Below are 25000 nucleotides of genomic sequence, written 5' to 3'. Positions count from 1 at the left end.
CAGAGCTGGGCAGTTGAAGGTGTGCGAATGGGGGTCAGAAAGGCCACAGCAGCACGGAAGCCACTCAGTGTCCTGCCAGCAGACAGGACGGGGACAGTGTATGTCTGGTGCTGTCTTCCAAACACGGGCTTCATTTTTCAAAAAGCTGTAATCAAATACCTACGTGGCAGGACAAGGCTTGGTCAGTATGAGGAAAGGTACCTGTTAGTTCTCCTGAGCCACTGCAGGGCTAGCTTTCTGAAACACAGCAGATATCCCATGAACCCTGGACGCCAGCCTGGAGCACCTCTGCCAAGCAGTTTCCCCTCGGGACTACCTCGCTCAGAGGAGCCACTCACCCCAGGACCACACAGCACTCCAGGCAGAGCACGATGGGGAATCCAGACCTCAGCAGGGCACCTAGCCCTGAACTGTTCCCTTCCCGAATCTTTGACCTCTCCTTCCCTCCCTGGCTCACCCCGCCCACCTGTGAGCCAAGTGACTCTTCCCAACAACTCAGACTCCAAAACAGCTGAGCCCCTGCTCTCCTGGTCGGGAGCAGCGGTCAGCAGGACTTCAGCTCTTGGAGGTCTGGGGTCAGCCATACTCACTCTGCCCCAGACTGGCCCTTCGCCTTTCCCAGGCTTGACCCCGAGGGCGGCTACTATGCCCTGCTGGGAACGACATGGAGGGAGAGGGATTGACAAAGAGGGCCTCATGGAAATAGTTTCACACAGGCAATGCCCCCCCCCCAGATGCTATTAGCGACCATTAGCACTGGGGAGCCGAGGGAAGCAGAGCCTGCAGGGAAGTTTCTGGAAGATATTTCTGAGGTAATTTCAAGGAGGGCTTTCCCTGGGCATTGCAGGCCTGCGTGGCTGTGCCAACCGGCAAGGCCTGAGCAGATTCCAGGGACCTCACTGAGGCCTTTGGGCTGCCAGGGGCTGGGTACAGCAGCTACCACTTGCTCCTAACCCAGGAGACAAAGGAGGTACGGTCCTCAGTGTATACTCTGCACTGGCGTCTCCAGTGCTATCCGGGGGTGCACTGATCTGCTGTATTCTGTGAAGCCCTGGGAACAACCACAGCGGCCAGCTCTCTCTTTGGCTCTGTATGGCTGCGTGGCATTTCCTAGGAAGGACACACACACACTGCCCTGGTCCTCACTGCCACCTGACTTTGGAATGCCACCCATGCATGCTCAAGTGCCCACGATGCTGGGGTGCCCAAAAGCCCCTGGAGCAGCTTCCAGCATGACCTATCATCTGGACCTGGGCTCTACCTCCACTGCCACTCAGCCTCACTATCCAAGTCATCTCAGCCATGGAGGGTGGCCCATCAGAATTCCGACTGAGCCGAAGGCGGCTTTATGTCCTGAATCTCTGTCTTTCTGTTCTAAAGTAACCATTGGAATAATTTTCTTACAGAATGATAGTTGCCATGACAACCAGAGCAAATTTCCCTTTTCTGAAACAGATGTCTCATTTAGTTGAAAATTAGAATGTGAGCAAACCCATGGGAAAAATTAATTCAAACTTTAACAGAGCACTGAATACAACGTAATCTCTCCGAGGTTAACCCCTTAACAGCTTTTCTGTGTGCTTCTGCTAACCTTCAGATCAAACCTAATTAGGCCCGCTTAGCCAATATAAATGACCTCCTCATGGCCAATCATTACAGGGGTCCCCCTGAAGCGTGAAGTTGGGTTCCCTGACAGCTGAATGGGGCTACAGACACTCCTCAATAGCAAACAGCTGAAGCAGAGCCTGCCTGGCCCTAGTTTTTGCTTCTCCAGAGCAAGCATTCAGCCCCAAAGTGGGCATATTCCCCAAGGTGCATCTGGGATAGAGTGACCCTCCGGCTGAACCCATTTCCTGGGCCTAGAGCATAGAGTAGTGGAGGCCCCAGGGACTCCTGAGCAGGTCTGACCCCAAAGTGTTTCCCAGCCAGAGACCATGCTTGAGAGCCCATCCTACGGGACACTGTGGGGGCTTCCACAGAGGGGCAGCTCAGGGGCCTCTCACCTACGCAGGGGGGTGTCTGCCATCACGGTTCCCACAGGCACAGAAGCTAAGTTATAGAGCCATACCTAAGTGACATAGCCAGAGTACAGCACTTGGGTACCCAAGCGCTGGTCCAGAGCCAGGCTGTCTCTTCCAACCCAAAACGATAAAAATAACCACCCTTCTATATGGTAACACCCTCTGTACTTAGTTGCTCAGTTAACCCTTGGGATGAAACGGGTGTGAGCTCCCCATTCAGGCACAGGAAGTGCGAGCACAGAGAAGGCAAGCATATCTGTGCATGCACAGGAGCAAGAAGGGGTTTGGGCCAGGAGCCCAGACACCTGCATTCTGTATTCAAGCTAATGCTTGCTGCAAAGAAGCCCCTGGGGGTGGCCAGGCACCAGCTCTCTCTTCCACAGAAGCTCCTTGCCTGGGTAGCTCCCTCAGGCTCCCTGGGAGGAGCCTTCAGCCTGGCTGATCAGGGAAGAGCCTGCATCCATCACAGATTTCCTGTGGCGCCTCCAAATCCCTCCACAGCTCCTCCACTGTCTCCAGGAAAAAACGCAGTCCTGGTGGCTTGGCACACAGGGCCCTTGAACCTACCCCAGTTGACTCTCAGACAATCCAGGCCAGGTTCTCTAGAAGTTTCAGCCTTGAATAGTACAGCCTTGACTGTACTATTAGGCTCCAGAAGCAGCCAGAGCCAGGCCTGTAGCTAACCTTGGGCTTTTTTTCCTGCCATCCCCACATCGGAGACGCTAACTTCTCACCCATGCCTCATGTTCGTAAGGACCAACTCCAAAGCCATCTCCTCCAGAATGTCCCCTCCTCAGGCACAGGTTCCCCTCCCCATCTTGACGGTCTGTTGGAGGCTTCTCCAACCCAGGCCTAGTGTTCAGATCTGGCCTCCCATGTTTCTTATACCTGGCGGACGGCTGAGTCAGGTGACCCTCAGGGAAGATATGTTCAAGGAGCGCGTAGAGGAAAGATGAATGCAAACTGGAATAAGCCAGCTGCTCTGCCTGGGGGCAGGTGTGAAGACCTTTCAGATTAGTCTCCTCCCCTCTGCACCCTCCTAGTGGCAGTCCCGCCCAAGGACCTGCCAGTCAAACTTCAAAAAAAAACGATGACTCTAGCAAGGATGCCTGCCCCTGGCTAATCTCCCTCACCCTCTCAGGAGCCAGCCCAGGTGGCAGAGTGTGACCACTGTGCAAGGAAGAACCTGAATCTGGGTGTCACCACCTGCACTCTGATGCTCAGAAAGCTTGACTCTGGGGGACCCTGGCTGCCTCCATGGCGGACTTGGGTACAGAGGGTTGGACCCCTGGTAGAGTTCTTTAGATAACACCGTAGCCCTTTGCAGGAGACCCGCCTCAGCCTGCTAACTCATTCCCTCCTCTTGAGGTGCAGTGGTATCTCGCCTTCCCACAGCGGCTCAAAACAAAATAGTTACCCAAGCCTAGAAGCTACAAGTGCAGCTGTGGGTGAGCCTTTAAAACAGCCTGCCCGGTTCCCACCTCTGTCAGGCCAGCTTACCCGCAGGATGCTCCCATCAGCCCCCTTGAAGACAGGCTTTCCTAAGCCACTCCCCAAGGGACCAGCGACAGCACAGCTAAGTGGTGTCTCAGATGAAACTGTCATTTGTCACCCAGAACCCTAACTAGGCTGTAACCCCCTTTTGCAATAGAGAACCAAGGCTCAGAGACACCAGAGATTGGACCACAGCTCCCAAGCCCAGGGTCCAGACTGCACAGTGCAGACGTCCCACCTCCGGGGGACATCCTCTCCTACGATGGCAGACACTTAAGGCAGTTGTCTCCTCTGTATCCCTGGGTGCTGCTGGCATGCAGAGGTCAGGGGATGGGGGAAGTGGACAGGTAGTAGCCAGTATGGCCCAAGGCTAGGGGTGAGTGGGCAGGGACCCACCAGCTGCCCAGTGTCCAGAAGTCTGTCACTCACACACCCGCTGGGGCCACAGCAGCAGCCACCAAGTCAGAAGCAGACGGTGCAGCACTGCGGAGTGGGTCCCTTGTCATTCCTAATTAATTTTCCCCACCCTTCCAATATGTGGAATCGCTCATCTTTTGTTTTGCTGGGACTCTGCGGAGACAGCAAATGATTCGTCTCAGACGTTAATCTTGAGTGGGAGAGTGAGCAGGTGCACAGCAGCCTGCCTGAGAGGACAGAGCAGCACAGAAGCAGTGGATGGGGAAGAGAGGCAGAAGATGAGAAGAGAAGGGGAGAGAACTGGGGAGAGAACTGTGTCTCGTGTGTGTGTGTGTGTGTGTGTGTGTGTGTGTGTGTGTGTGTGTGTCCTTGACAGTGCATTTCCCTAGTCCACCTGTGCATATGGGCACATGAGTGTCTTTGTGTGCATGTGTGTGTGTATCACAAATGTGCGTGTAGGCTTGTGTTCTTTATTGACTATATACGTACATGTGTATAGGCCTGTGTGTGTTGAATGTGCATGTGTGCACAGATATACGCGCCACCAGCTCAGTAGTATCCAGGAACAAGGACGCTCCCTGTTTCAGACACCATCACAGACACAGTGCGTCATGTCTAGGATGCTGTGCATTGGGGGGGGGGGGGCATGAAACAGAAGTGAACCCACCCATGGCTGTCAGGCATGGTCTCTGGGGGGTCTGAGCTGTGTCATATGCTACTGGCTCCCCTGTGGCTCCCCTGGAAAAAGGACCTAAGCCTAGCCAGTCATGTAGACAGCTCCCTGGACAGGTGGCCCCTGACTGTGGGGCTGCAGACAATGACAGACAGTACTAGGTGGCCTTGCTGACCACCCTCCATGGCTCAATGCACAGCAGCCGCCTCTCTCATTGGCACAGTAAGACTTAGCCATAGGAGGGGCAGGAGCCAATGCCCAGCCTATTCTTCTGTCCTTGGGGGCCAGCAGAGAGCCAGGCCAGTGTCAGGGGGGACGGTACCCCTGCCAGCACTGCCTGAGGCTACTATCCTCATTCCCCAGTAGAGTGACCCACACTCCTGCCTCCTCCCAGGCCTGAGGTCACAGCCGGTCTTTCCGTATCCCTGCACATCTCCAGCTCATCGGTGACACAAGATAGCATAGCCTTCTCTGACTCATGAAGACACCGAGCAAACAGAGCAGGTTGGGGGAAGCCACTCAGTGCCTACCTGGGTCCTGAGGAGAGGTTGTCTTTGCCTCAGTAGCCGGAATAAGCCATGAGGGCCATTACCTCAAGCTAAAGCCACCAAAGAGTAGGACAGCCCAAGACAAATGCTGGAAGGGGACTCCTGGAGAACAGACCTTAACATTGTAAGACAGCAAGAGGCCACCAAGCCAGGGAAGAGGAAGGACCAGGCTTTTGACAAATCTTCCTCAAGCTGGACCCCAGCTCACACACCCTGACTCCACTCCAGGCTCCTCTACCAGAGTCTCCAGAGCCCAGACCTCCAGCAACAGGTCCCTAGCCCACAGTGAGGATGCCCCAAGCCAAGACACCAGTATAAAATGGTTCCTGCTGGGCACACTCACAGACTGAGGCAGGGAAACCCTACACTGGGCTATGCACCAAACAGGATTCTGATTTCTAATAGAGCTACCCACAACTTACTCTGAGTCTTACAGACATGACCACAATGGACACCCTAATGTCAAAAGGCAGTCTAATAGACACACACACACACACACACACACACACACACACACACACACACATCGTGTGCACAACAGAAAAGTACCACAGATATAGTTTGTGAAGATTTTAAGAGAAAAGGCAAGGGTTATACCCCAGGAGTTGGACATCAGGTCCTGGACCAGCCCATAACTCACACAAGACCGATGGAAGATTCCAAGTCTGCACACAGCATAGCAATGAGCGAGCTGACAAGAAGAGACCTTCGAGGGTTCCTAGAAGCCAGGTGGGATGTAGCCAGGGCCATAGGCAGGGTTGGATAGACACAGCAAGGCTCACCAGCAGGCAGCCATAGCTGAAGCTGTAGAAAGCCAGAGTGGTGGGGCCTAGCTCAGGGCAGCAGGATGCTCAGACCCGGGCAATACTCTAGATTCCTGGCTCCCGTACCCAGGACCTTGAACCCAGTCTGGTCAGAGGAAACAGGATTCTCTACTATGCTTTTCCCTAGCAAAGGCATTCAAGCAGCACCTTGTTGTGACTGTCCCAAGGACACCATGCTTCCCTCCCTGATTCAGCTCCCCGTGATCCGTGTGGGGACTTCCTTCATAGCAAGTCAGCTTGCTTCCTGAGACTCAGTACTTTCATCTCTAAAGTGAGAGAATAGCGGGAGCCTCACTAATTGTCCTGGGGATTGTGGTAGGACACACATCTGTCACACCGACTGGCTTCCCTAAGCACCGTCAGAGACAGACAATGTTCCCAGGCTGCTCCATTCCTGCCCCCAGGCTGTGCATCAAGCCTACTTAGCTGTACAAAGTAAGAGAATAGGACATCAAAGAGGACATGAGTGCCCACCCCCAGGACCCCCTCCCAAGAGGCCACCAGGCACTTGCTGTTCCATGCCCAGCTCTGGAAATGCTGTCTACAGTTACCAGCTATGTAAAAGAAACCTTTATTATTATCTATGCTCTCAACACTGGGTGGCTGCAGCCAGCCTACCCCAAGATGAGACACAAACTACATGCCAGGCAATGTCTCTATCTGGCCTCTTTTAATTCTCCGTGACACAGAGACTCCGTGTGTCACTGTCACGCAAAGCCACGGTTCTGACCAGAGCCACACTGCTGGCATGGGCACACCAGGCTGGGTTCTCAGTCCGGCCTTGCAGAGTGCTCAGCTTGTCCCTGACGCCCTGGCTCCTAGACACAAGAGAAGTCTCCTCCTTAGGCCTTGGGGTCCAGCCCTGATGGGAGGCAGCCTAGTCAAACACAGAAGCTGTATCTGAGCCCAGCCGCCGGGGTGCAGGCCCTGCAGCCCTGGAGCAGCTTCCCGAAGTTCAGCGTCTCAGCAGGTTTCGATGCCTTCTTTCAAAATACCAGAAGTAATTAGAGCAGATGGGCCCGCTACGTGCCAGCTCCACTCTCCCCCTCACTCCCTTTTTTCTTTCTCTTTCTCTCTCTCTCTCTTTTTTTTAAATCAAGGCCGTTTTTAGTTAAATGAGAACAAAAAATGCATCCAAAACCCATAAATGAATAGGGTATATATGCAGGACTTAAAAAAAAAAGAAGAAGAAGCAGGATTTTGTAAAAGCTGACTCTTCCCTCTTCCTGAAGTTACTTCCACCCCAGAGCTGCCCTGGGTGGCGGACATACACCCGGCTGTAGCTCGGGGGACCAGCAACCGTGTCAAGAGTCCCACAGAGTCACCGTGTGCCCATGAGGGAGGCATGGTTTCCTCAGATTCTTGCCCCTTCTTTCCCCTCCAATGCTGGGAAAGAGTGGGCCCGGGTCAAAGGCACAGGGAAGCAGGCATCTGGCCTTTGGTCTGGGGGAACTGGTGAAAATGGGCAGCGTGGTAAGCCAGGAGGTGGCACTGTCAGGCCATGGTGTTCAGAGTCCAGCCTGGAATGGGAACCTAGGGAGTGAGGGGTTGGCGGTGTGGGTCAAGAAGGGGCCACAGAGAGATGCACACACAGGAAACAGTCCAGGGAGGGATTAAAATGGACTACCCGCTGCTTGGAATCCTCCCTCCTATCGGTGCACTCATCCATTCCAGGAACATTTATCAACGTAACCCAGGTGCCGTGTCAAGCTTCACAGTTAGAGAGTACATGTGAAAGAGGCCCCTGGTCTCAAGTATTCCAGTGAGCAGAGGTGATGCTGAAGAAACCTGTCATTGGGGTGACGGAAGGCACTCCCATCCCATTCTGAATGAGCTGGTGGAGTGCTAGACCAGAGCAGACTCCTGCCGACAGTGCCCACAAGGATAAGCACAAAGTAGGACCCACCCCACACACACCCCACTCACACCAAGTACCCCCATTCCCAGTGGCCCCAATGCCCAAGCCTGAAAAGCAAGCAGTACGGTTGTGTGGGGCAAGGGAAAGAATCTTCGTGACCCAGAGAGCAAAGATCCCATCAGCGGGACACCGGAAGCACTTGCCAGGAAGAACAGTGCAAAAACGTTTAATCGAACCCAAATCCGGGGCTTCTGCTCATCTCATGGCTCTGTGTGTGAGAAGACAGGAGTCGATCTGTCAGGTGTCAAGTGACCAAGGACCCATCTCCCACTCAGACCACACCAAGCCTCTCGAGAAACCAGTAAGAAAGAGAAAGAACAGAGCTGGCCAGGGCGACAGCTCGGTAGTAAGGGAACTTGCCTAACCCATGTGAGACTCTGGGTTTCATCCCCGAGTCACTGAAACCAACCGAAGGACAGATTACCCTTGCCTCAAATAGTGCACTAGGCAAAAGACTTCAGAAAGGAGAACGTAGGCGGTCAGAAACCATGGAGAGGTTCCAAGGCTCATGGCAGCACCAGCACCCACCCAAGAGGGAGGAAAACCTAGAGCCTTATGGTACCAAGTGTTGGCAGGGGTACAGGTAAGCAACTGCTGGCAGGGGACATCACTTGGCAAATGGACTTTGCTGAAGAGATTGGAGGGCTGGAGAACTGACTCGGTTGCAAATAGGTGAGGACCAGGAGTTCAAATCCCCAGCACGCACATAAAAGCAGAGGGCGTGTGGCAGCTGCCTGGAGTCGCTGCTGGCATGCAGAGCCCTGCTTGCATATCCCCTGTGACAAGAAGATCACTACCTGTTAAAGCCACATGGGCTCTCATACTGCCATCCTGTGTATAAGTTTTCCCACCTGAGTAACGACCTGCCGATTCCCTCCCATGGTGTTCAAGTCCACCCCACCCCTGTGGGCACGACTACACCTCTGAGGCTGGAAAGGACATCTGAACTCCACACATCAACCAATATGTCCAGGGAGAGAGAAGAAATAACTTTACTGGTTAGTTTTAATCAACAACTTGACAAAATCATCTGGGAAGGGAATCTCAACGAGAGACTGACTAAAGGAGGCGGGTTACAGGTCCATGGGGCTTGTCTTGAATCATCTGAATTCAATAACCATCAGTCACTCTCTCCCACCATGAGCTGCCCAGAGGGTAGCTGACCAGCGCCCGGAAGTTGACTGTGTCAGCCTCAAACCTTAGGGCACTGTTGGTGGGGAGGGCTCATCCTACACACCTCACCCAGGTCTGGGTAGAGTCCAAAGCTAGACCAAGAGGCTCTGAAGCTACGAACACATTTTTAAGGGTTGGCTTATACCATTTCCACGTGTGTGGCTTCTAAGATCCCTGGGACACCAGCCACTAAGCCTTCTTCACCAAGGGTCCTGGGAGGGTAATGCACCTATCCCGAGACCTCATGGCATCACTAGCCAGACACTGAACCTCGGGGAGGCTGTTCAGCTTGGCCAATGCTTCTGTAGCTTAGTGACAGGGATAAAACTTGAATCCTGGGCAACAGGGCTGACTCACCAGCCCAGGGATGCACGGGCAAGAGGCACAGAGGCCTCATTAGCAGAGGCGTGATGATGGCTGCCCCCAGGGCCTCCAGAGGCCATGGAATAGATGAGGGAGGTCACCTGTAACCCACCGGCACACATGCCCCAGCAGCGATGCACTTCCTGGGTGAGCATCCTTCTGTGGTGTACACCACACGCCCACATGCAGAGTGAGGCGGGATCCATGAAGCTCTCCTGGAAAAGAGCCACAGGGAGCCAGCAGGTTTCAACCTCGGTGCTGCTGTGGTCCTCAGATCCACCCTGGAGGGGTACTGAGGGACGTTCCTCTGGAAAACCTAGTTCCCAGTTCCTTGGGGGAAAAGGTAGGGCAGGGATGCCAGTCAAGGACCCTGAGACTCTGGCTGCCAAGCCTGTGACTTCTGTCTCTTACTGTGACCCGGCCAGGGCGTGGAAGTAGTCCCCACAGTGCCCACAAGCCTGGCACCTCCTCCAGTCTCCTGACCTTTGCCTGTGATAGCCACACCATTGCTCACATCCTTAGCTCTGTGGTCTCTTTGGTTCACAGCTCTCTCCATGGGGTTTTTTCCCTGACCCCAGCTTCCAGGGCTTCTTCTGGAATCAGGAGCTTCTGGCCATCAGCTATCATCAGGGTGAAACCCAGGACAGCAATGTTGTACTGGTGAGTCCAGCCACGTCTACGAGGCTCAGTGGGAGCCAGGTCCTTAATAAATGCTCATGGATGGTTTGATACATTTACTGATGAACCAGGACAGTGATTCTCAGGCCTCCGTGTCCCCTAGGATACCCAAGTGGTACTTAGGAAAATACTGCATGACTCCAGGGAGGGTAGAGCTCACCAGAAGCTGGCCAGGTGTCTGGAGCACCCCTGTCTTGATAACCCTGGCTGAACCATGTGCCTACCTGGACTCTTCTTGCCTGTCTATAAAATGGGGGTTATTGCTAGCCTAACCCTCATCTGGCATAGAGCTAACCCCTTTCTGAGCATGCCCCCTTGATCATGAGTTACGAGAACCTCAACCACTGATGGTGCTTACCTCACCCCCAGGCCTTCATACGGACAGCCACACTGACCTCAAACCCTGCTATCATGCAATGAAATCGTCTCCCTGTGGTGCAGTGGGACCAGAGAGGCTGCCATGGTTACCCAAAGTCACAAGGCTGGAGTGGCAGTGCCTTGATGTGTGCAGCCTGTGTTGCAGGCACACTGCTAACACATGCAGGTGCCAGAGGAGAGGGGACAACTCCCAGGACTGATTCCATGGCACCACAGAAACAGAGCCAGCCACCTCCTGCCACCTGCCACCTGCTCCCAGCCCCGGGTAGTCTCAGAGAAGAGGGTAGAACTCTGCATACAGAATGGCCTTGGGGCTATTCATGTCACCAGGCCAAGGAAAGCCTGGTGTATAAGCACAGACAGGCTGAGAATGTGAGCACCCCACCCCCTGAGCTATACTTCCTTTAGTCCTAGCTCTAAAGCCTGCTCCAATGGGGAACATCATGGATTCCATCCTGCCCTTCCAGGAGCACAACTACACAGCTTCCTGATTATCCCCAACCCCAACACACACCCTGTTCATTTACTCTGCTGACCAGCCTGTGCTTCTACTCACACAGGTCTTGGGGCAAGAAGAAAGCAAGCTCTCTGGGGCTGGGGGAAGCCAGGAACTAGAGAGGCCAGTCATGTCCACACTGAAGGTCCCACTGGGCCACTGGTGGCCAGAACTCCAAGCAGCAGGACAGTAGTTGAACTGGCAGCTGGGCTCACCTAAGCCTCATCCTCTCGGCTAGTTCAGTGATGGGATATGGACCATTCCCTGGACAGAGGAGCACACACCTAGGAAGCCCTAACGCTAAGTTACTCAGCTCTGGTGAGCCTGGTTGCTGGGTGGTGCATCTCCTCCATTCCCCTCGCCCTCCTTACCAGACCATGAAGGAAGGGCATCCCCACGCCATGCAAACAAAGCAGGTCTCCATTCTGAGCACTTATGGTGACTGCCATGGGCTCAGAGGAGCCCTCTGACACCTTATAGCCACCTGCTGGAGGAGGGCTCACTGCCATCCCATTCTGTAAGAAAGTGAGTTTAGATCATCCGGTCACCCAGTGATGCCCAGGGTCACACAGTCCCCAAAAGGTGAGACTAAATTTAAGCTCAGTTTTCTTGATCCCTAAGCTATGCCTTTAACCTTTACAAACCTCTTTTTTTAAGGGCGTGTGTGTGTGTGTGTGTGTGTGTGTGTGTGTGTGTGTGTGTGTGTGTATGTATGTGGGTGGTGTGTGTGTATGTGTGTGATATGTATGTATATATGTGGGTGGTGTGTATGTATATTGGTGGTGTGTGGTATGTTGTGTGCATGTGTGTATATATGTGTGTATATGTGGTATGTATGGTGTATATGTATGTGTATGTGTGTATATGTATCTATGTGGATATGTCTCTATATATGTGTATGTATGTGGTGTGTGTATGTGTATGTGATGTGTGTGGTGTGTGTGTATGTGTGTGTAAGTATATATGTCTATGTATATTCATATGGTATATGTGTGGAGAGAGAGAGAGAGAGAAAGTGTGTGTGTGTGTGTGTGTAAGTGTATATGTATGTGTATGTATATTCATATGGTATATGTGTGGAGAGAGAAAGTGTGTGTGTGTGTGTGTGTGTGTGTGTGTGTGTGTTGGGGCAGGTTGTAAACCACAGTGCAGAGATCCAGTCTTGATTCTTGACCTCACACTCAGAACCTCCACCTCTCACCCTGATGGCCCCACCCTATTTTTGCCATACCCAGATTGGCCTCAGGACCCAAGACATTGCTCAGACTTCCATATGTGCTCCTGAGCTGAGCTGTCGCATAAGCAGGCTTCAGACCAGCCGCTGCAGCCTGACAGGCAGCCTCAGACACCTTCTCACAGCCTTGCCTTTGGTTTTGAGTCCCTCACACCCTTGAGTGTCCAAAGTCCTCAAGAGGCAGCAGGAGAGCACATGAAACCCTTGAGTATCACAAGCCCCAGGCAGAGACAGCAGGCTCCTCCTGGGGCAGGAGAAAGGGTCAGGCTGGCCCTTCTCCCTTTTCCAGGGCTTCATAAGACCCACACAGGTCCTAACCACACCTCAGTCTTAAATCAAAGACATCAAATTCAGGGCTCCCAGATGTATTGTTTTCTTAGCTCACCGGGAGCCCTCCACAGTGCCACTCCCTCCCTGCCTATGAGAGCCCATGTCCTCCCATGGAGCTGGGGTCATCCACCTTCTCTGGGGAGCTTCCTCTCACCCTGCCAACACTTTACACCCTGTGGCCATGCAAGGGCCAGTAGATCTGTCCACTTGTGGAAAGTGGACAACAGATCAGCCCCACAGGAGTATTGTGGAGGCTTTGTTCCATGGACTAATGACACAATGCCACAGGCAGCAGCAGGATCACCACCACCTTGTTCATTACCTGATCATCGTCACTACCAACCACTGCCGTCATCACCAACATCATCATCACCGTCATAGCCATCTTCACCAACATCATCACTAACATCACTGCCATCCTGACATCATCATAACTGACATCAACATTATTACTGCCACCACCACCACCACCACCATCATCATCACTATCATCATCACCCCCATTTATCACCACCATCATCACCATCACCAACATCATCATCACCATCACAACCATCCTAACCACCATTGCCGTCCGCAGCAGCACTGCTATGGTCAGTTGCCATTGTCATGGACACAGTGACCATCACAAAGATAGTCTGGACCCATGGTCACTTTGAGCACCGCCCAGCTGGGTGAGTTCAGAGCGACAGCCCAGTCAGTCACTGAGTCTCCGACAGAATAAGGATTCAGTGTGCGTTTGTCTTTAAACAGCTGCTGTCCCCGTACGGGAAAGTGCCCCGAGAGACCGTCTGACGCTCCCAGATGCCTTTCCTCAATTACATGGATCAATCGTCTTTCCAACATCACATGCCTTTTCTTGGGAGGGCAGAAGACAGACAGAAGGGGGAGATCCCTCGGGCTAGAGGCTCGTGTTTAACACAAAGCCCTGCGGCTGCAGCCCCTCCCCTGCCTAGCTGTGTCATCTTGGAAGTTGTGTGCTCTCTCAGCCTCCGTGTCTTTATAGTACCCACCTGCATGGAAAACAGCATTACCTATATCCATAACTATGTCTATATATGTAATCTGTACCTCTATCCTCATCTATATCTCTATCCATGTCTATATCTATATTATCCATATATATCTTGCAGAGGATACAGGTGCTGTTACCCTTCCTTGGTTCCAGATGGGGAAACTGAGGCTCAGGGGGTGATGGTAGCCTGCCTGGGGTCAAACAAAGGGTAAAAGTGACAAGACTAAGTCCCAGATCCTTGTGTCCTCATTGCCCTGGTCCCAAGCCTCAGCTTTGGGTCCTGAGCACCTCCAGGAAGACCGGAGTCACCGCCACCCGCTGCCTCGCCCCAACTGCTGGTGAAGATGGGGGCCGATCACACTCACCATGGGGAGCCGTAGATCCTGAAGCCACGCACCGTGACCTCTGAGTCCTGCAGGTAGATGCAGTTGGTCAGCAGAGACTGCACGTTCTCATAGTTCTCCGGCTTCAGCTTGGACACGGACGGGAAGTAATAAAAGTCCTGCTTGATGAGGTCAGCCATGAACTCCTGGTCGAAGGTCAGCTCGTGGTTGCCCGCGATCACGATCTTGTACTCGTAGGGCAGGCTGCCTGCGGGGTAGGCATGCACAGAGCTGCTGGCGGCCCTTGTGGAAGCCACAGAGCCACCAAAGGGAGATAGCTGGGGACAGCCACTGTGGCCCCTCAAGCAGGGGCACCCCACTGCCCCCATCCTGTGTTCTGAATCAGAGGAGGCAGTAGCCCAGTCATTGCCCCTGGCTCAGCCTGCCTGGCCTCTACTGGCCATCAGTCCTTGAGCACGGGGCAGTGTCCTCCCAGCACATAAGTTGCCTCATTTTTCTCTGCTTCCCTCCCTTCTGTCTGACTAGAAGAAAACCTCCCCAGGGCCATAAGCCCCTGCTGCCATCAGTCTCTCAGCTTTCTCCACCTTGGGTTATCGCTCCTCAGCTACACGTGCAAGCTCTTGGTAGAACCTTCAAAGTTTGAGATGCTGCACTCAGGGAAAACCCCAAAGCCCAGTGGCACCAACGTGGAATCGCAGCCAAAACAAGGTTCCAGAATGTTCAGCATTTTGAACACTATGGTCTGATGTCATCTGCAAGGTTCAGACCCAAGAACCACACAATCAAGTTGCAAAAAACCCAGGAGGCTAACAGCTTCATAGTGACCAGCAGTGCCCACCTGCAGGGCGTCCACCCCGTTGGCCCAGAAAATGCCATTCACTCTGCCCACACGCGGTGCCCAGGCTCCATTCTGCCCAGCCCTCTGCCTCAGTTGCTGCCCAAAGGAAGTTGTAATGGCTCTGGAAGTCCTGGTTTGAATTTTTTAAAAAAATGTTGGGCTGTGGAGATAAATTAAAGTATCTGCTTTGTTCCAGTTCCAGAACCCATGCTGATGTTGCTGGGGGTGTTGTTTTTGTTTGCCTGTTTGTTTGTTTTTAAAATACAGGCCTAGTGGCACACACTTCTAATCCCAGTCCTGGGGAAGCAGAGAGAAGTGGGTCCCTGGGCTCACTGGCCTGCTGGTCTACCCTACCTGATAAGTTCCAAGTTAGGGATAGATCTTGTCTCAAAAAGAATCAAGACAGAAAATGCCTAAGTAATGACATGGAGATTGACCTCTGGCATACATAGACACACACACACACACACACACACACACACACACACACACGCACATGCACACACGCGCACACGCGCACGCACACACACATGCACACGTGTGCGCACGTGCACACACATGCAAACACATGCACATGTACTACACACGTGCACATGCACTGCATGTGCCCATGCACAGTTATACATGTAAATGTTAGCACACACACAACCAATGTTCCCAGGAGAACCATGTCTAGCCTTCCGCCTGTCTTCTTGGTAACCCATGCTCAGGATCTGGAGTCAGAATCAACAACTGTGTTGAGATTCAGCCGTCACATGCATTCTGGGGAGAAGCCTGCTCCTGCCCTCAGGTGGGAGCCAGGATGGGCAGGTCAGGCTCTGGGCCTTGTGATATGATACGACACCATGTACCTGCTCACTGCTGCATAACCCAAGCAAGACAGAAAGGTGAAAATTAGGGGTTGTGGGAATGGCAAGGAGCTCCTCACCCACCCGAGTCTGGCTGAAGCTTCTCAATGCCTGAGGATCAAGGGTGTCACAGTTTTTCACAGAGACAGATTTTCAGAACAGAAGGTTAGAATGGCACTGAGCTGTGCTCAAAGCCCGAGTGCGGGCTTGGGATATGCCCTTACTTCTTCCCACGCGTGACCTGCGGTTTCCTCAGAATCGGGCTAACAAGGTGATTAACTTTGTTCACAGTGAAAACACCTCTCAGTTACCTGTGTGACCCTTGTGACCCAGCCCAGTGCTTCACCTATCAGCCTTAATCCTACCCACAGAACTTCAGAAAGGCTCCCTCCGAAGCCAGAGAGAGAGAGACAGAGAGACAGAGAGAGAGACAGAGACAGAGACAGAGACAGAGACAGAGAGACAGAGAGAGACAGAGAGAGAGACAGAGAGAGAGACAGGAGAGAGAGACAGAGAGACAGAGATGGAGAGACAGAGACACAGAGACACAGACAGAGACACAGAGACACAGAGAGACCTTAGAAGCCTTTGGAGATGTAAATTCAGAAGCCACTGAATCAGAATCATATATGAAATTACAATAAAAACAGTTAAGGTCAATTCTCTCTCTCTCTCTCTCTCTCTCTCTCTCTCTCTCTCTCTCTCTCTCTCTCTCTCTCTCTCCCCCCCTCCCACACCCTACCTGGTGCACATATGCGGTACAGTGGTGTACTATCTTTTTTTCCAAGTCTCTCCCTTTCCCTCTCTCTAATACTCCCTCCTGAAGACTCTGTCAAAATGTCTTCTAGGAGCTGGAGAGATGGTGCAGCTGTCGAGAAAGCTTCTGCCTTTCCGGGAGCCTCTGTGCAGGTCCCAGCACTCACAGCTGCCTGGAACTTCAGCCCCAAAGGGACCCGAAGCCCTCTGGTGGCTTCCATAGTTGCTGCACTCACATGCATTCAGACAAAATGTTAAAATGGCCCAATACACTGATTCTGCTCCTTACTGACTCACTGACTAGTCCTGAAGTTCTTTTCTAGAACTTCTCCTAAGTGGAGCTTTTTTTATAAAGGAACTACCCAGCCAGAAGTCGCCAGCTCCCTCTGACAAAACCACATTCTAACTGCAATAAAACCGAACAGTCTAGAAGCCAGGGACACGCTTTTCCAGGCGGGCCCACCTGAGGCCTACACAACCTGCTTGACCACATGCCCGACCATCAAGGTAAGGGGCTGAGGATATCCAGTGATTCTCAGCCTAGCTAGGGCACTGTGGAAGTGGAAGAACCCAGAAACGCATGAGATCCCAATCTGCACACTGACTCGATGCCCCTAAGCCTGTTTATCAGCTCTGGAAAGCCATGGTGATAGGACAAGGCTTAGTTTCAGCACTAACCTCCTCCGTGGGCCCACGCCCCACCCCTGCCGCGTGCCTTAGCTTCCTCACACATGAGATGTGAACAGGAACTCCGCCTGGGTGAGAAACCTCTGGTGCCACAGAACACACTGGATGGAAATGGACAAAACCTTTCGCCATTCTGAAGGAAGAAGTGAGCTTCTCTAGCCAGAATTTGCAAACTAGAAGCTGCACGTCCCACCCCCACCCCAGGCATGTTCGGCTTGCTACAGCTTTGGTTGTTTTGTTTTGTTTTTTTTTAAATTGAATTTGTTGCCAGCAATAAAAATTTGAGAGATTCCCAATAAAACTTCACTCTTCTTGGTTTCTAAAAATAAACAATTGTTTTCGTTATTTTGTAGTTACTAACATTCGGTGGCCCTGGCTCAGTCCAGAACTGCTGCTTATCTGTCCCCTTGGACAGGAGGATAGTGCCCACTTTCTTCAGTCCCTGCCGGTCCTACTATCTCACAGAATACAGGTCACTCATTTTGACATATTGTCCACTGTCAGGCATTTGGAGTTTGGGGCTTTGCAGTAACCCATGCCCAGGCCTGGAAGGGTCAGTGGGAGGTGAGTGATGACCAGTGAGGCTGTGGGAGACGGAGCTCCCAAGTCCCATCCGGAGGTTTACTGCAACCTAGTCCTTGTGGAAAGCCCAGGATCAGGGGAGTGGGCGTGTTAGCTCCACCCACCTCCGTTCCCACCACATTCCGGTGAACAAAGCCACTTGCACCACAGTAGCTGAGCACTACCCTGTGATGGATGCACTGGTAGCCACTGGAGCTGGGGGCTGAGTGGACAGAGCAGTGGGAAGGAGCTGAAATGACCAACTGGAGCCCACCATGGGCAGCATCCTAGCGTCATCAAGATCTTGATTCCCCACAGAGCCATCCCAAGTAGATGCCATTAAGTCCACTCCATATCCGAGGGCCTTGAGCTGAAACTGGTAGACTGGAGGGGTTTCGTGGCTCAGGTGCAGGGGTGACATTCTAAGTGTCAACTAACTCGGTGCCTCTGGGTCACTGACCCAGAGTCCTTCAAGGCCACAAGACCCTCAGAGTCAGCCTGGGAGCCTTATCAGTCCTTCCCCAAGCACAGGACAAGGACCAGACCAAGGGGTGGCAAGAATGGCTTGGGTGGCCACCATTGGCTGCCTACGTCCCTGATTCATCCTGGCTTCCACTTCGAGTGCGGGCGAAGCTAGGGGGTGGGGCCACACTAATGGATTTCTGCCGTGTCTCTAACTGGGGTGCTACTTAAGCAAATCAGCAAATTACGCTAACTGCACAATCCCATGCTTCTGCAGGGGCGTCTCTGTAGGGGCTGGGTGTGCAGGAAGCTGTCAGCTCTCCTCGGGAGCTCCCGTGGCAGACAAGGAGAGCTGAGACCTATAGTCTCCAGGGATTATGACAGAGTACAAAGAACCACCTCCCAAGCCCGAGGCCAGGCCACAGGAGGAAGCTGTACCTTCCCAGGGTGGCAGGTTCAAATACCTGTTCCCTTCCACAAGGTGGGTGTCAGAGGCAGCACCCCATCCCATGAGTCCATCTGTCTGGGAGGTCCGTTGGACTCGACAGTTCACCACCTGTGATCCCCACAGATGCTAAGCCTTTCTCTTTCCTTTTGACATCTGAGGGGGATGGTTTGGGTTGCCAGCCAAAGCATAAGACATGCTAGCCAAGGAGTGGCTAAAAAAAAACCATGGGTGACAGAATCTCCTGGCACTCCTGTGACGGCATAGAGGTGCATTCTGAACCACCGTGCCTTGTCTCTCAGCGGGTGTTGGGGGCGGGTGAATTGGGAGGTAAGTAGGAGGAAGGGTGAGTGAGCGGATAGACAGACAGACGGATATAGAGATAGACACAGATAGACAGATGAATGGGTGGGTATGTGGGTGGATGGACGGGTGGATGGGTAGTAAATGGGTAAATGGGTGGATGGGTGGGTAGTGGCTGGGTGGGTAGATGGATGATGGATAGATGGGTGGGTGGGTGGTGGATGAATGGATGGGTAGTGAATGGGTAGATGGATGGATGGGTGGGGGTGGTGGCTGGGTGAGTAGATAGATGGATGGATGAGTAGGTAGATGGATGGATGGGTAGTGACTGGGTGGGTAGATGGATGGGTGGATGAATAGGTGGATGGATGGATGGCTGTGTAGTAAATGCGTGGGTGGGTGGGTAGGGGGTAAGGGGAGGATGGCTCAGTGGATTGGTAGGTGGGGGAAAGAGTAATTGAGATGAACGGATAGATGATTAAATGACAGGGTGTGTGTAACAGATGTAAGGGTGGGCGGCTGGAAGGGTATAAATGGATTTTTATAAGACTGCATGCTGTTGTGGGTGGTAGATGGACAGACCAATGGGTAGATGAATGGAGAGGTGGGTGGAGGAGTACATTTCTCAATCAATCTGCCAGAGAACACTGACTGTCTCCTTCACATCAAGAGAATCTCCATCTTCCTAGATCCTTCCTTCCATCCAGGACCCCTGTCCCTACCGGGTGATGCTTTCAGGCTTCCTTCCTTCATCTATGTAACTGTCCATCTGTGAGTCTCCTCCAGCCCTCCCTGTTCTCTAGCAGACGGGGAGTATGGAGCCCAAATGAAGGCTCTTCAATGACCTGGTCATCAGTGACTTAGATGAAACCCCCTCCTCTGATTTAGGGTTGTGGCCCCTCATTACAGGTTTGCCTTCCAGTCCACAACCCAGAACATCTCGCCCATCAGAGTATGATGACTTCTTGTATAGCACTGCCTTCCCACCCTCTACCTGCACACAGAGAAGTGAGTGTACCCATGCCCAGCTGCTGTCCCCACTGCCACCCACCCACAGCAGAGAAGAGGTCTAACAGCCTCCATCCAGGGAGCCTCTAGTGCACGAATGGACAGGAGCCAGACCCTTGGGGCAGGGGTGTTCCACAAGCAGAAATGGAACACATCACCTAAGACCGGGTCACACGGTCACCCTTTGGAGCCAGGAATGACAAATGCACGAAGCCAGAAGAAGCAGTCATTGGAAGGTCCAGGCAGGGACGGTTCAAGTGAGAGAGTCTTAGCTAGTTGGTCAGGCTCAGGGTGTCAGACATGTCCAAATGACTTTAGTATTTCTCTGACTTGCTCGGCCTGACTTCCTCAGCTGATGCATTGGTCAGCCTGTCCAAATGCATGCTGCACTGGGGGGGACCCACGTTCACTGAAGCTGAACTCTGTTAGAAGCCCAAGTCTTTGTCTGCTCTGCTGTAGTCCCCAGGAAATGTTCTTTTAGGGCCCCGAAGACGGCAAGAGCAGTTTAGTGACCTACTATGTTCCGTTGCTGTGGAGACACCATGAGCAAGGCAACTCTTATAAAAGAAAACATTTCGGGTTGGGGATTTAGCTCAGTGGTAGAGCGCTTGCCTAGGAAGCGCAAGGCCCTGGGTTCGGTCCCCAGCTCCGGAAAAAAGAACCAAAAAAAAAGAAAAAAAAAAGAAAAAAAGAAAAGAAAACATTTCACTGGGGCTGGCTAACAGTTTCTAAGGCTTGGTCCATGATCTTCATGGCAGGGAGCATGGTGACACATAGGCAGACGTGCTGCTGGAGAAGTGGGTGAGAGTTCTACATTCTTATCCAAAGGCAGTGACCAGAGCTAACATGGGCTTTTGAAACCTCAAAGCCCACCTCAGTGACACACAGTGGTTCGAAGGACTCCATAGCCCCACAATGGGAGGTGTTCTAGGTGGCCTTTCAGGGTGCATTGGGAAACTGATCCTCAACCCTTGAGCTCAAAGGCAGCCTCTACCCCTGGCTTTCAGAACCGGTAAACACACCCTACCATGTCAGCGTGGTGACACTAAGCCATCCACCCAGAAGCTACGTTCCCCTTCCAGCTTACTTGAGATGCTGCCTTTGGTAGTTATGGGTTTTTCAGTGGGTAAAGAGACCATGGACTGTCAAATCAGGGGAGCAGATGAGGGTGACATGTGGGTTTTCCTTTTCATTTGCCAGATGCGTGGAGTCCAAGAAATCCACACAAAGCTTCCAAAGGCAGCCAGATTGGGGTGCACAAAATGCTGAAGGACTCCAGTAGGAGCCTGCTAAGTCCTGACATTAATCTCTCTCCGAAGAGGTTACTAATCTTTATTGCTAACCTGTCCTATCCCATCCCAGGCCACACTGTATCCACACAGCATGATCCGTTACACTCTGTGAGAGGCACACACATTTCTACACCATCAGCACTGGTCCCAGAGTGGCACATTGCGCCTGGCAGGGTTTTAGCATGCTCTAAACACAATGACAATCAGGAAAGTACCCACTTACTGCTTTTTTCCTTCCTGCCCATTCCCTGTCTCACCGAACACAGCAGAGGGGGGTGGGATGAAGAGACAGTGTAACGATCTCTGATTGCATTTTTAGTGCGTCGTTGACAGTTCTGTGTTTAAACGCTTGCCAATGTCTGGGAGAGTCGAGTTAGCGTGGTGCACAGTCTAGGGGAACACTGGGAAAAAGCTAGCTCTGAGAGTCAGCAGCAAGCTGCCAGCGACCAAGTCCTCACGGCGTGGACCCTGTGAGCCAGTGGTGTAAGGAGAAAGGAGTCCGTGTCTGACCCAGACAGGCAGAAGAGCCCTGGAACAGGACATGGGAGGCACAGGCTATGCCTACGGCCCTGTAGTGACATCCCTGGGCCAGGCGCCAGGATTGGCAATGTGTATTTGATGCATCTTGACACCCTTTGCAAGCAAAGACCATGACCTCCAGTCTGCAGAGGCTACAGAGCCCAATCTACCTTGCACTGGCTGGCTGACCCAAGAGGGGCCTTCAGCACCTTCGCCTGTAGCCTGCATGCTCATCCTGTGCTAGTGAACACAGGAAGTCACACATTTTCCCACCCCAGATGTGTTCCACCCTCTGTATAAGACAGGGGTGCATGGGGGGAGAGGCACTCAATCACTTAAGAGAAAGAAGCTTACCGTGGCACCCCAGGACCCACAGGAAAGCTCGGCCAGTCAGAGGGTAAAGCAGAAATGTGAACAAGAGACTCGGCAGTGGGCCACGCCATGTGGGCCGAACAGCAAGTGAGCAGGCTAAAGGTCACCAGTTTAGTGTCTCTGGGGATCTGGGGCATGTGAGCTGTTCCTCAGAGTGTGGCACTCTGGGTAATCAGGGCAAGTGGAGAGCGGTCTCAGTCGAGAGACCCACAATGGGTCTGTCGGCTGCGGTGTGCTTGGTTCGCCTGTGGAAGGCCTGCTGCTCACCCTGGCAGGTACAGTCCCTGCAGCCGGGGAGACTCCAAGGCATCAAAACATCGAAACGTAGAAACTACAGAAAAGCTGAAGGCTCAGATCCTGGACTTCAACCGATTACATCACAACCTGGGGGTCTCTGGAGATTTCATCCCAGAAATGAGAGCCAAGGCAGGGGGGGTTAAAATGGAGGCTCTAAAAAGTTCCAGTATTACCCAGGGCGCACAGAGGCTCGGGGACCCATATCCACCTACAGCTTCCCGCTGCAAAGACATCGCTGTGGATGGACATATGTTAGCACAGCAGGGACTCCGCTAAACCAAAGGCTGGCCCCATCGCACGCCTCAGCGACTCCTGTGGGTCCTGCGTGGGAGGCTCCTGGAACCACTGTGCCACACTGATGCCCATATTTAAAAGGCAAATGTGATTTGTCTTCTGTTCGGTACTAATAGCCCAAATGTTTAACTTTCCAACATTTGTTTTTCCTGGGAAATGTTTTTCAAACAGGGACATTCAGTCCTAGCCATCATCAACTGTGTGTTTCCAGTGCCACTACAGTGTGGACCACTTCAGGATGAAGGATGTCTGTGCCTCTACACCCGTATATAAAGATCCCCATAGCTGAAAGGAGTCTATGGGTCCCCTGTGTCCCCCGAAGTCAAGATCTGACAGAAAATACTACCCAAGGACATTCACAAAGGCCTGTGGTGGCCTCGGGAGGTCCTGAGCTTGTGCCTTCACTGGGCTTCCTACTGATGTGACAAAGCGCGGACTAAAGCAACCTGGGGTGCTTGGCTCACAGATCCCAGGTCACAGGGCACTGAGGGAAGCCAAGGCAGAAACTCAAGCAGGGCAGGAGCCTGGAGACAGGAACTGAAGCAAACACTGTGGAGGGGGCTGCTTACTGGCTCGTTCTCCTGGCTCGCTCAGCCTGCTTTCTTGTCCAACAGTGGACGACATGTCCAGACGTGGCACTACCCTCATCTGTCATTAATCAAGAAAACGCACCACAGCTTTTCCCACGACCAGTCTCTTTTCTGAGGTTCCCTATTCTCAAGTGACCCCACTGAGGTTCCCTATTCCCAAATGACCCTACAGAGGTTCCCTATTCTCAAATGTGTCAACTTTAAAAGAGCTAACCAGTTGGTGACGGTGGCATTCCCATGAGGCTGTGGTGGCCACTACCATGGTTCTGCCCTGATTTCTCATCTGAGTGGTTATCTCACCTCGAGGTCACCTGTATTTGCCAACCCATGCACCTCAGGCCCCTTCCTTCCAGCCCTTCTTTCTAATGCATGCTGTGTCCCTCAGCCAGGCACTGCTCCTTCCAAGATGCATTCCCTAAGCAAGTCGTCTCCAACCGTTCCTGAAAATGGGCTTCCACAGACACACAGACTCACATTTGACTCCAGAAATGGTCCTGGCCGGGTGCTCAGTACATGTTCCCTGAATGGATGTGCAATTGCCAGCCCCATAGTAAGAGGACAAAAGCCTGTAAGTCAGATGAGTCTGTAAGAGTTCCCCTAGCAAAGGGCTAAGGTCATGCCAGAAGATCAAATGGTAGCCACGGATGGTGAGCGCCATGGCTAAGATATACTTGGTCCTTCTGGTGGCAGCCTGGAAAGCATACTAGATTCCATTCTGTGGCCTGGCATGAAGAGTCCTGAGCATGAAGTCCCATGTGGTAGGGCTGGCATTATGAAGCTATGGAGACCCCAGGGCCCAGAGAGAGATCAGTTCAGCTCTACAACTATCTCACCCTCCAATCTTCTAAGGGTCTCTGTTTCCCCAAATGTTACACTGGAAGTATGCAAAAGTCCTGAATCCTAGGAGTCCTCTTAGTTTCCTGAGACCTTACTAGCAGGTGTAGCCTCCTCCACAGGCCAGGGCATCTGGCACACTCACATCCCTCTCTGCAGTGGGTGACAGTCCCTGAGCTCAACAGCAGAGGAGAAAAGATGGGTCCTGTAAGTACAGAGACTTGAAAGCTGCAAAGATTCATGAGTTGAGGAAACTGGAGCGCAGGAGCCAGGAGCTGCTAACGAGCTGTGCTCACAGCCCTGGGGAACTGACACCAGAGCCGGACAAGGCAAGCTGAGGATAGGGTGAAGTGAGACTCAGAATGGTGACTCTGTCAGACCTGGCCAAGTCTAGACAGATATAGGCCTCGCTCTAGGGGAAAAACAGGCTGAGTAAACCCAGCATCTCCTACCACTTCATCCAGGGGCATTTTAAGCTCTCTGTGAGACAAATCTCAGCATGGAGCTTGGTACCCAGTAGGCACTCCATGCAAGTGTCCTGAACACATACAGTATCACTACACCTGTTCAACAGATGCTAAGCTGTGGAAAACACACACACACATACACACATACACACACACACACACACACACACACACACACACACACACACACCACAGCTGAATCAAGAAGACAGTCAGCTGCTTTGAGAAAAGCAAGATGCTTCACGGTGCACATCCAATCAAGCCCAAGACGAGGGCATAGAGGTTCCATTTCTAAAGCACCACTGCTAGTTGTAAGAAATTGATATCTGAAATTGGAATATCAAAAGCAGCAGTGCCCAATTGTGCTGTAAAGAAACAAGTGCTTCCTAAAGATTAAGGGATATTCTAGAAAAGGGACAGAAAGATGTTAAGGCCAGGAGATCAGAGAATTTGCTATGAGATTGTGTCTCCTAGTAATATCAGATACTCACAAAGTCTCGCCAGCATGACTGCCCACACAT

The 25000-nt window shown here is 52.5% G+C and overlaps 1 protein-coding gene across 11 annotated transcripts in view; it reads right to left on the bottom strand.

Annotated features, from left to right (window-relative positions):
• Positions 1-25000, bottom strand: part of Mpped1 (metallophosphoesterase domain containing 1) — an 83472-nt gene that overhangs the window by 9834 nt on the left and 48638 nt on the right. For all 11 annotated transcript variants that reach the window (XM_087558262.1, XM_087558260.1, XM_087558263.1 and 8 more), the window contains 1 exon segment: positions 13928-14153. In XM_087558262.1, coding sequence (XP_087414388.1) covers positions 13928-14153 — 226 coding nt within the window.

Source organism: Rattus norvegicus, chromosome 7 (genome assembly GCF_021556685.1).
Source record: "Rattus norvegicus strain SHRSP/BbbUtx chromosome 7, alternate assembly SHRSP_T2T, whole genome shotgun sequence".
In the NCBI taxonomy this organism is placed as follows: domain Eukaryota; kingdom Metazoa; phylum Chordata; class Mammalia; order Rodentia; family Muridae; genus Rattus; species Rattus norvegicus.
The sequence above is the reverse complement of the archived record's forward strand: the minus strand, read 5'-3'. Positions and strand labels throughout refer to the sequence as shown.